General features: G+C 53.8%; 1 protein-coding gene across 2 annotated transcripts in view; it reads right to left on the reverse strand.

Annotated features, from left to right (window-relative positions):
• Positions 1–12,071, reverse strand: part of KLHL22 (kelch like family member 22) — a 37,418-nt gene that overhangs the window by 17,622 nt on the left and 7,725 nt on the right. For both annotated transcript variants that reach the window (XM_007490794.3, XM_056821333.1), the window contains exons 2-3: positions 8,712–8,963; positions 1,173–1,338 (exon numbers count right to left, since the gene is read on the reverse strand). In XM_007490794.3, the coding sequence (XP_007490856.1) occupies positions 1,173–1,338; positions 8,712–8,938 (393 nt within the window). In that variant the 5' untranslated portion in view covers positions 8,939–8,963. The remainder of the gene's footprint in view (positions 1–1,172; positions 1,339–8,711; positions 8,964–12,071) is intronic.

Consider the following 12,071-nt stretch of genomic DNA (forward strand, 5'->3'; position numbering starts at 1 on the left):
AGGAGTGTTACTGAAATGAAGGACAGAAATTCCCTAGGATGAGCTAGGCTGGGGGGTTAAAAGTTAAGGAGAACAAGGACAGGTCCCTAATGTGAATTTTAGATTTACTCCACTCTGCTTAGTCTAACAAACAGGAATGTCGGTTAAGTGTTGAGAAGGATGGCCTATGGCAGACATGTGCTCGCAAATGACAAATCAGAAACAACTGGCAGACCCCTGGGCTGTCCTAAGTCAAGCTTAAGCTACCATTGGTACATGTGAGATGCAGGAAGTGATGTAAAACAGTCTATATATCTTGCATCACTTCCTCTCTCCGGGTCTCTTTTGGTAGAGAGGTGGCTGGTGGCAGCGTGCTGGGCGTCTTGGTGTAGCTGCAGCTACTGTCTGGGTTTGGCGGTGAGCATCCTTGAGGTGGTGACTGGGAGAAGCTTAGTAGCATGGTTCAGGTGAGGCGTCTTCCCTGAGCTCTCTTGGAGTTTAGGCTGATTCCTTTTTTCCTTTACCTCCTAAAAACGCCATCCTCCTAGGAAGCCCCTCATCTTGGAGGAGGCCTCATGGTTGGAAAGTCTCTGAGCTCACCCTGGCACAGGCCAGGTGGGAGAAATCCTATACCCTTTTCCTCTCTCTTCTTCTTAATTCTTTCCCTCTATATTAATTAAACCGCCATAAAATTCTCAAACTGACTTGAGTATTTTTATTGGGATTTGAATTAATCTCTGGCAACCATAAGGATAATATATTAGTCAAAAACCCCTAAATTTACCCCTTACACTAAGAACGGCCCAGCCAGCAGTCTCAGTGGAGCAGGCTAGGAGGAGCTCAAGGGAGCTGTAGTAGTAGCCAAATGAAGGTAAGTGGAGTATGTGCACAGCTGAAGGCAAAGGAGAGAGAGGCTGAGAGAGAATACCAAAGAGCTAAGGGGCCCAAAGGTGAGTACAAAAGGCTGGTTTAGGAAAGAATGCTGATATGAGGGGGAAACCTGCCCATGAAACCTGCCACTGGTGAATGAAAAATGCTTCCTTTCTTCTCTTGCATTTGGTTTATTTGGCATCCTCCCTCTCTCCTGCCCAATGCCAGTCATCCCTGACACCTACAGTGCCCTAGGAAGCCCTGCATAGCTTCAGCGCCACCCTAGCTCTGGACTTGACCCTGTTCCAGTCCTGGAGGCTCACCTGGAGTTGGCAGGCAGCCACCAAGGTCTCCTGGACGTTGTGCAGACTGAGTTCCAGCTCAGAAGTGTAAATGAAATTCAGGATCTGGCACATGGCATTATAGGAAACACCATGGATCAAGACTTCTTCCTGTTCCATTTCTCGCAGGCCCCCTGCAAACATCCCTCTGAAAAATGAAAAGACATAAAGAAAAGGAGGTTATGCCAATAAGGACACTCAAGCCACATGCCCTGGACATAAGGACCTGTGCAAGAAATGTGCAAAAACAGTGAGTTCTGGGACCAGGGAAGTTTAGCCAGCTGGAAGGATGCCCAAAGACCAAATGACCAAGTCTGGAAATTCCTAAATGCAAAATCGAGGTCAGCTTTGAAAGGATGGGCTTTGGGTTGGCTTGATTCTCCACAACGTTGTCCAAAGAGAAATGGTGCTACAAGGAGGGAGGTCTTACAAGTAGCCAATCAAGAGGAGCATCTAGTGGTTGGCCTTCTGGCACTAAACTTTCCTCCCCTGGGCCAGGCTAGACCATCAGCCCACGTTCTGCCGTCAGTGGGCACTGCTAGCAGCTCACTGGGTGACCTCCACATGGCGAGGACCTATCAGGGAGGCTGGCAATGAGCTATATGTAACTGAGGAGGAACTGGGATCTCAACCAGCCCCAGGTTCATTAGAACCGAAGTTATGTTCATGGTCTAAGTTACTTCTCTCCCCTCTCTGACCAGTACTGAACTAAAACACTAGGTCAGAACTCAGTCCCAGAGATATGTTAGGGGCAGAATGTAAGGGTTCTTTCCTCTTGGTGCCTGGCTCTCCTATAAATGGGCAGGGGAGAGTTAATGCCATCTTCACAGGCACAGGCACCAATCAGAAGAGTTCAGCACAGAACGAGGCTCTAAGAGCAGCCCAAAAGCTGAGCGCCAAGGCCAGCATGCCAGCCCCTCCTCTGCCTTGTGAGCACACAGCCTGGACAGCTTCAGCCTCTCATTAGCCAGCCAATGCCCATCCCATATTGCCCTGCAGGTCCTAGACGGGCAAGGGGAAGCGAAAGGGAACTCATGTACCAGGCACTAGGCCCGGGGCCTCACGAATATGATCTCATTCGATCCTCACAACCACCCTTGCGGAGGGAGGGTGGTGCTGTTACGATGCCCATTTTACAGTGGGGAAAATGGAGGCAAACAAGGAGTAAGTGAAGTGCCTGGGGTCACACAGGGTAGTCAGGGTTTGGATTTGACAGCATCTTCCTGCCCACGGACCCACCACCCATTGACCCAGTGGCAGGTTGGTCAAATGCCAACCAATTTGGGGTGTGAGGCCAATCTTGAGTTTCCCAGAGACTCACAGAGAGCTTGTACACATAGAACATGTATGGGCCTGGTACATAAGATTTGAATTCAAGTCCTGACACTATCCTTCACCAGTTCTATACGCAGGGCCAAGTCACTCGCTCCTGCTTTCCTCAGCTGTACGATGCGCTGGGGAGGAGAGCACGTGGCCCAGATGTCCTCTGAGGTGGCGGCTTCTGGCTGCCTTCTCTGGCCTCCTTCACACTCACTACCACTGGCCTCTCAAAAGAAGTCATTAATGGGCAGAAGCCCAGGCTAACTCTGGAGGCCAGGTCCTCCCCCGACCCAGAAGATCTGGGGAAAGAGGCAGGCCAGAGAAGAGGCTCGTGGATGGGGCAAACCCCAGAAAGGAGTCTCCTGACAGATGTAAACTAAAGCACAACCCCACAGCTATGTCACTTACTCTTCTTGCCAACATCAGCACTGACAGTTGTCTCACTGCCCTCCTCAGGCTATTGGGAGGAAAGCCTCCTGGGAACCTTCCAAGTGCCACTGGTACAGAGGGAGCAACTGCTGGCTAAGTCCTCCAAGGGTGCCACTGTTGTCCTCAAGAACCTTGAGGACCCTGGGCAAGTCACTCGACCCCCATTGCCCAGCCCTGACCACTCTTCTGCCTTGGAGCCCATACACAGTATTGACTCCAAGATGGAAGATGAGGGTTTAAAAAAAAGAACCTTGGGGAGCTGCCTAGCACCCCCAGGATAAAGCAGACACTCCACAGGGGAACTAGAAATGCTCCCTCTGTGCCATCTGTGGTTGTGCCAAACCCCAGCCTGACATTCTACCTCATCTTCATGCCTTCACCCAGGCTCTCCTCCAGACATTCCCTCATTGATCATAGAATCCCGGGCTTTTTTCAAGGCTCAGCTCAGGTGCCACCTCTTGTGGGCAGCCTTGCCTGATGCCCCCGGCTGGCAGGGCTCTCTCTCTCTCTCTCCAAATGCCCAAGTCTTTGTTCCAGGCTCTGTATGCCTCTCTCTCAGCAGGATGGGAGCTCCCTGAGGGCAGCCAAGGTTTTCAATTCTGCCTCTGACTCCCCACTACCTGAGCAGCATCTTCCAGGGAGCTCCCGGGTCAATGAGACTGTTCTGCTGGGTCTTCTGCTTTTGTTTCCTTCCCTAGTCTGTCCTCAAGGGTGGCTCCCAGAATGAGGAGGCGGGAAGGGTCTGATGGGCTGGGAACCAATCAATGAGGAACATGTATTAATTGTTCAATGAGATTCTGCACAAGGTGTCCAAATGATTCTCTTCTTTCTTCTTAACAACCCGTACGTTCTGTCTTAGGGTCAATACTAAGTCTCAGCTCCAAGGAAGAAGGGCAGTGAGGGCTAGGCAATGGGTGTTAACTCACCCTAGGTTGCCCAGCTAGTAAGGAGCTGAGGCCACAGTTGAACCCAAGCCTTCCCGTCTCCAGACCTGGTTCTCTATCCATTGATCCGCCGAGCAGTCTATTCTCCAGCCTTTGATCAACAGCAGGAGCTCACGACTACAGATACAATTTCTTAGCAACACCAAAGCAGCAGCTCACAAGCACATGAAGATTTCTGGTGACAAACTGCTTGGGTGGAATTCTCACGTATTAGCACACACTCTGGGGAAGGCCCCCAGCCAGGGCTGGATGTTGGAGCTTCCAATCCCTGGACGCCATGCAAGAACCCAACAGAGTTCTAGAAGAAGGGCCTGGAAGCAGGAACGAGAAGCTCCCAGCAAGGACTGGGACAGCAGGCAGGAACACAAATGTCATAGAAGAAGCTGCCAGACTTTCAGCTCGAGGAGCAGCATGACAGGGAAGCTGGCACTGTTCTTCCTCATTGGCCCCCTTGGATTCAGTTCCCCTCTCCATGCAAATGACTCTCAGACCTACCCTGTCTCTCTGGGGCACCAGGCCCAAATCCCTAATTGCCTCTTGGATAACCCAACTGGGAGTCCTGTGAGCAACTCAAAGTTAACGCCTTTTCCTCAAGCACACACCTTTTCAGCATCCTTGTTCCTGGTGAGGGAGGCTGCCTCCCATCCTCCCCACTCATAATCTGGTGTCACCTTAACTCCTCTCTCTCTCTCACCCCCCACTGCCAGGCCCTGTCCTTCATCCCTCTGCAGCATTTCTCGAATACACCCCCTTCTCTCCTCTTATCATCATCACTAGGCTGGCACCGAGGTCCACCCCTTCACACCTGGACTAGTACCACAGCCAAGAGTCTGCCTGGGTCAAGCCTCTCCCCATCCCAATCCATCTTCCATCCAGCCACCAAAGTGATGATCCGGAAGCTCAGGTCTGACCATGCATCACTTCTCCTCGGTAAGGTCCAGAGGCTCCCTACCGCCTCCAGGACCAAACATTCTCCCACCCCACCTCTGCCATCAGATCAAGGCCCCCATCAAAGTCATTCTCTCTCTCTCACACACCCCCCTCCCAGCCTTCTGCAAGGCTCAAATCCCACCTTCCTCCAGAGGGCTTCCCCAGGATCCTCCCGAGATCCCCTCCTCCCATTTACAGAGCACCTAGCTCACAGGCGCACAGCTGTTTGTCCACTGTCTCTCCCTTCTGAATGGGAGCTTCGAGGCCAGGGAACACTGGTGTGCTTTGCTCTGTGTTGGGGCAGACCGCGAGCTATTGGGAGTTCGTGCCGCCTGATGCCCACCTTCACGGGAAAGCCGTCGCCCCAAAGAAGAAAGGGCACCTTCTGGACGCTCCAAGAAGAGGCCTATTTCGGCTGAACAGAAGGGATGATGCTCTTAACCATCAGAGCCGTCCAGCTGCGGACCGGCAGGCAATGAGCAAGCGGCCCAACCGTCGTGGGCCCCACTGCGCGCCGGGCCTGTGGGCATGAAGAGCGGAGACAAGCACAGAGAGCCTGCGTTCTGACGGACGCCACAAGCCGTATAAAAACCCATGCATGAATGCAACGTCCCTGAAAGCCTGCAGGGACCTCGGAAACACTGCCCACGAGCAGAGGACACCGAGCAAAGGCCTGGCCGCAGGGGCGGAGGGGACACGCCTGAGGAGAGACTAAGTGCAAACACCAACCACACGGAAATGGGTTCGGATCAAGAACACACGCCATACCCAGTGGAATCGCACGCCGGCTATGGGAGAGGTGGGGGGGGGGGAGGAAATGATCTTTGTCTCCAGTGAATAATGTTTGGAAAGGACCAAATAAAATAAAATGAAGGCCCTGTGAACCAAAACAAGTAAAACCGCATGCATGGGGGCACACGTGGAGAGAATAGGCATAAATATACACAGAGAAGGGAAATGTAAGGTAACCCAAGAGGGAGAGATGGGGGGACCGGGGCCCACAGTGGGGGTGCTTGAGCAGTGATGGCAAACCTTTGGGAACGTTTTAGGGAGCCCATGCCCTGCCCCACCCACTCCTGGGTTGGGGGCGGGGCCTGCATGGGCCCCGAGAGACCTCTGCAAGCCATCTTGGGATCACCATCACAGTGCTTGACCCTGAAGTGGAGATAAAACTGGACTTGGCATTCCAGGCCCCAAGGCCACGGACAGAGAGGGGAGATGGAGTGTCCTGGTGAGGAGCAGACAAGGGCCAGTCTGGCTGGAACCTAGCATTTGGGAGGGAAGTCATGTCCATGAAAGCAAGAATATGAGTGGAGGCCAGCCTAGGCAGCCTTTAAAAGCTAACTAGGGGGCAGCTGGGTGGCTCAGTGGATGGAGAGCCAGGCCTAGAGATGGGAGGTCCTGGGTTCGAGGCTAGCCTCAGACACTTCCCAGCTGGGTGACCCTGGGCAAGTCACTTAACCCCCACGGCCCAGCCCTTCCTGATCTTCTGCCTTGGAACCAATACACATTATTGATTACAAAGTGGAAGGTGAAAAAAGCTAACTTCCCTTCCTTCCATTTTAGAATCAATGCATTGTCTCAGTGCCAAGGCTGAAGAGCACGACCTGGGCAACGGGGGTTGTGACTTGCCCAGGGTCACCCAGCTAGGAAGTGTCTGGGGCCAGCCTCGAACCCAGGACCTCCCACCTCTGGGTCTCGCTCTCCATCCACCTTTCGCTCGCGCTCTGGACGCAATCAGAAGCCACTGGGCCTGCGTGAGGAGAGTGCCGTGCTCAGACGTACATTGGAGGAAACGACTGCCAGTGTGGGGGCTGGAGCAGCACAGGCAGAACACCCAGGAGGCAGCGGCTGCGATCTGGAGAAGCAAGGGGAGAGCTGGGCGAGTGCAGACAGGGGATCGGGGGAGACGTTGTCAAAGCGGAGTCAGTGAGCCTCGGCAGCCGCGTGGCCACGGGAAGGGAGAGAAGGCCAAGACGGAACGGCTGGTCGCTGCCAGAGAAAGGCTCAAAGCCTGAAGAGGCGGGCTGACTGACGGGGAGAGGGGATGAGCTTGGCTCTGCGGTGGGGGCCCTGGACGGCCGGGCTGAGACGGAGCTCGGGGCCGAGACGAGGCATGGCCGGGATCCACGGAGCTGCCAGTTAAGCCCTGGGAGCAGCCAGAGGAAGGGCCGGCCTAAGCCGAGGCTGCACCTACCACGGGGGAGCAGATCTGGCTGATGAGCGAGCAAAGAAGCCTGAGAAGGGAGGTCAGACTAGCAGGAAAAGCAGACACACCCAGGAAAGAGAGACCACCGGGGGATGGCAGGGTCACAGCAGCTGGTCCAGGCTTAGGGCTGAGGGAAAAGCCTCCGACTGGGCGGCGGAGAGAAGCACCTGATGACTTTTAGAGAGCAGCTGCAGGGGAGTGAGAGGGCTGGAACCGGGCAGGAAGCATGCAGGAGGAAGGGGAGGGCCAGAGTGGCAGCCAGGAGAAACAGAAAGGGAAGAGCTCGGTGAGGGCTGGCAAGGCCCAGCCAGAGTTGTGACGGGTGAGGTCAATGCGGGTGTGTGTGGACGCAGTGAAGAAGGCACAGCGGACGGGAGGGGAGAGAAAACCAGCCGTGCACAGACAGAGGCAGAGAAGGAGGGGAAGGTGCAGGCCCTGCTGCGGGCCACGGGCTCAGCGCTGGCCTTAACGAGAAGAAGGCCATCTCTGTCACGGAAGAAAGGGAGAGAGCAAGAACGTCTGAGGTCAGTCCAAACAGCGCAAACAGCGGGTTTTCAGAAGGAGACAAAGCTAAGAAAAGCAAGATTCTAAATCTGTACTAATTAGAAAACGTCACCGAAACAGCTCGGAGGTACCATCTCCACCCTCACATTGGCCAAGATGGCGGAAAAGGACAATGGCAAACGCTGGAGTGGAGAGGTAGGAAACAGGCACAGCTGGCACAACTGTGAACGAAGCCAACCGTGTGGAAAGCGGTTTGGTGGGAGAGTGCCAGGTCTGGATATGGGAGGACCCGGGTTCCCATTTGGCCTCAGACACCTCCTCCTGTGTGACCCTGGACAAGTCACTTAGCCCTGTTTGTCTAGCCCTGCCCTTCCGTCTTAGAGCTGTTACTAAGACAAAGTAAGGGTTTTCTTAAAAGGGCCATCACATCCTTCCACCAGCAGTTTAGTAAAAGCCTGGCACTGGGGCCAGGGGCAGGGAATGGGGAGCACGGGACACACTGGAATGGAAGCAGCCAACCACAGCACTGAGGCTGAAGAGAGCCCAAAACAAGGTCAGGACCAGGCTAAGGAAGCGCTGCGGGAAGGAGGATTGGGAAACCTCCACGGGGCAAAGACTAGGGTCAGGAAGGGGGTAGACAAGGTGTCCAATTAGGGAAGTGGCGGTGGGCTGGAGAAGGCAGAGGCCAACCATTGCGGTGTCTCTGCCAAGAAAACCACAAATGGGGCCACTGAGAGCCGACTGCCAATGGCTGACCTGTGCTTCCGGCAGCTCTCCTCTGGGCAGGCAGCTGCGCTGAGTCTATGTGAAGCGTAAAGTCCTCGCACATAAAGGCGGTTGTGGATGAGGGGAAGGTAGCAGAGCAGGAGGCTCTACAGCCACCGTCCTTTGGGTCGGGTAGAAAATGCGCAGTGGATGAACTTTAGGAGAGCCTCGAAGTGCAGAGGGAATGTGGAAGTGAAGGGAGGGAGCACGGAGCGAGGCTGCAGAGAGGGCTGCCCCACGTGGGCCGTCTCGGGGCACCTCTGGAAAGGGCACACACTGCCGAGCGGCAGAAGGAAGAAAGGTCTTCGGGGAAGTGGCCTCCTCTCAGGAGGGGCGCACCCCCTGGCACAGAGCGAGAGGCGCATCCCCAAACCCAAGTGCTCCGAGCACAAGAAAAAGAAGGTAGCATGTCACACTCACCGGAAGTAATCACAGGAGGCAGCCAGGAGGATCCGGTGGGCTTCTATCTGCTTCCCCTCTACCACCAAGACAACATCAAAGAGAATCCCGCTGTCTCGAAGGGCCAGCAGCCCGCTGAGCAGGGACTGGGAATGCTGGGCACTCCGGTAGGTGTTACTGTTGCAATGCTGAGCCATGGGCTCTGGGGGCACCTGGCCCAGCTGAGGGGGCTCCTGGTCTTCTGCCATCCCAAACAGGGCCGCCACCAGCCAGCTAAGAGAGTAGAGAAGCACAAATGAGCAACAGAGCAGCATTCAAAGCTCCCCACCCCCTTCCCCTGGGCTCTCGGACCCTCATCTCTCTCAGGAGCTGCTTACCCTGCACAACCCCTGAAAGCAGCCAGCAGAGCAGCAGAGGCCTCTCAGGCCCTACTGAGAAGGGGCCTGTCTACGGCACTCCTGCCTGAATGGTTCTAGGGAGGGGGACCCATTCCACTTTGGAAAAGCTCTCAGCTGACAATGCCAACCTTTCTGGGTCCCCTTCCCATACCCCCACATGACGAGAAAGGAAAGCCACTCTAGCACTTGCCGTGCCAATGCCCCAACAGAGAGAGACTAGTTTCCAAAGAGGGGCCACCACTTCCCCCAATGTTCACCGATAAATCAGCCGGTGAGCATTTAGGAAGATTTTACATCATGCCAAGCCCAGGGATACAAAGAAAAAGCCCCAAGCCCTCTGCCCTCAAGCACCTGCCATTCTAACGGGGAGACAACAGCAGTGCAAAGAGACTCGGGTGACAGATGGGAAGCCCAGCCAGGGGCAGAGAGGTACGTACGGCCTCCAGTCTAAGGGCGGGGCTGAGCTGAGTCTAGGGGGAACCAGAAATTCTGAGATGGAAGGAAGATAGAAGATTAAGCACCTCGGGCATGAGGGCCACCAGTGCCAAGCTGCAGCCGACTGGAAGAGCAGAGCCAGAGAGTATATAAAGGGGAGCCATGTGGAAAAGGCCAGAAGGAGAGATACACAGAGAGAGAGACAGAAACAGAGAGAGAGACAGAAACAGAGGGGGGGGAGAGAGAGAGAGGGGAGAGAGAGAGAGAGACAGAGAGAGAGACAGAGAGAGACAGAGACAGAGAGAGAGAGAGAAACAGAGGGGGGGGAGAGAGAGCGGAGGGGGGGAGGGAGGGAGGGAGGGAGAGAGAGGGAGGGAGGGAGAGACCAAGAGGGAGAGAGAGGGAGGGGAGGGAGAGGGAGAGAGAGACAGAGAGAGAGAGTGAGAGAGCGCGAGGGAGAGGGGGGGGAGGGAGGGAGGGAGAGGGGGGGAGGGAGGGAGAGAGGGAGAGAGAGGGAGAGAGAGGGAGAGGGAGAAGAGAGAGACAGAGGGGGGGAGGAAGAGGGAGACAGAGAGACAGAGAGAGACAGAGAGAGGGAGAGGGAGACAGAGAGAGAGAGAGAGAGACAGGGAGAGGGAGAAGAGAGAGACAGGGGGGGGAGGAAGAGGGAGACAGAGAGACAGAGAGAGAGAGAGACAGAGAGAGAGAGGGAGAGAGGGAGGGAGGGAAGGAGAGGGAGAGAGGGAGGGAGAGGGAGAGAGAGACAGAGACAGAGAGAGAGGGGGAGAGGGAGAGGGAGAGGGAGAGAGAGAGAGAGGACCATCCCTTTACAAATACATTTTTGAATCTTGTGAGGAACTGAAGTCAAACTTACTGGCTGAAAATATGCAAACACCCTTCTTTTCTTGTTTGAAAATCAGGACATCTGTTTGCCCTTCTCCAGTTCTACAGCATTTTTCCTCTCCTGCCTAAAGCTCAGTGACTGGCCATGCTGCTTGAGAGCTCTGACCTGGAGGTCCCTACTCCCGAGGGTCCCCCACATTAAAGCCAAGTTTAGTGCTGAGCCGCTGGAGTTCAGCAAGCTTGGTCGGCCTCTCCAGCAGTAGAGATTCTGGGCATGAGATCCAGCTAATCAAAGATCCCTAATATATATTACAAGGGTTTGGTTTAGGGGGAGAGAGATATTAAAAAAAAAAGCCTGATAATGGAAAAAAAATCATTTCAAGATTCACTGACAGTGTGGGTCAAGACACCCACCCATCTGTCAGTTCTTGGAGCACCTCAGGCTACAATTCACCTGGGTCTCCCTTTGAACTTTGGAAATCTGCTCTCCACCAATCTAATCTCTCTCTCCCTTCTTCCTTCCTACTCACTCATTTCCTTGGTTTCCCCATGCCTTCCTATAGCAAATGTAATCTGTGCCAAAAAAACGCCAACTTGTTACTTCTTCCCCGAACCTCCCATCCAAGTCCCCAAATCTCCTATCAAGTGAAGACAAGCCTTTCCTGAGCACAGTGCCTGGCACATAGTAGGTGTTCTAGAAATGCTGCCTCCTTACCCAGACTCCTTAGGGTTGTCATGGAGATTAAATCCCACATGGGAGGTAAGGGGCTTTGTAAGCCATAACGCCTATATGAAACAAGCTGTCTTTACCCTTAACTGCCCACTTCCTTCCGGACAGCTCTCCTGTCTCCAGAGCCAAGGTGGTGGCCCTCTTCCTCAGTCTCAGTCTGGACCTGCCAAGGGGGCCTCTGAACTGGTTGCAGAAAGCTCAAAAGCACCTCAAAGGTTATGGGAGGGAGAGAGGCCAGAATAACTCTAAATGAGCTGCTGCCACTTTGAGGGCTGGCTCAAAGGGGGCTTGCTGCTTCTTCCACCGTATTCCAGTTCAAGGCTAGAAGCAACTTCAAAAGCCCTTTCATTTTACAGATAAAGGCCCAATGAGGTCAATGACCTGCTCCATGTCACCCAGGCAGTAAGTGGTTGGGACAGATTAAACCTGGACCCTCTGACTGTGGTCAGAGCCAATCGATGCTTCTTGCTTTGGACCCTGAAGCCGTCAACTACACAGCCAACTGTGGGCATCTATATCAACTGCCTTCTAGAGTCTCTGCACTGTATTTTAAGACCTTCTTCCAATTACTCAATGTGTCATCAAAGAATATAAATCATTCTCCTAGCAATACTCTTTTAAGTACAGGCAGCCTAGCATAATAGAGATTTGGCCTCAGAGTCCAAAACACATGAATGGTTTCAATCCTGCTTCTGACCCAGCCTGACTGTATGACCCTAAGTAAGTCAGTTAACTCCCTTGCATCAGAGGACCCTCTCTAAGACTCCAAGTTTCAGCAGGGGCCTAGCTATACTATGGGAGGGGGGATTTCCTCATGAGAAATTCTCTTCCTCAATGGATAAATGGTCAAAGGATACAAACAGGCAGCTTTCAGAAGAAATCAAAGCTCTCTATTGTCATATGAAAAAAAAATGTTCTAAATCTCTACGGATTAAAGAAATGCAAATTAAAACAACTCTGAGATACCACTTCACA

Source organism: Monodelphis domestica, chromosome 3 (genome assembly GCF_027887165.1).
Source record: "Monodelphis domestica isolate mMonDom1 chromosome 3, mMonDom1.pri, whole genome shotgun sequence".
In the NCBI taxonomy this organism is placed as follows: Eukaryota; Metazoa; Chordata; class Mammalia; order Didelphimorphia; family Didelphidae; genus Monodelphis; species Monodelphis domestica.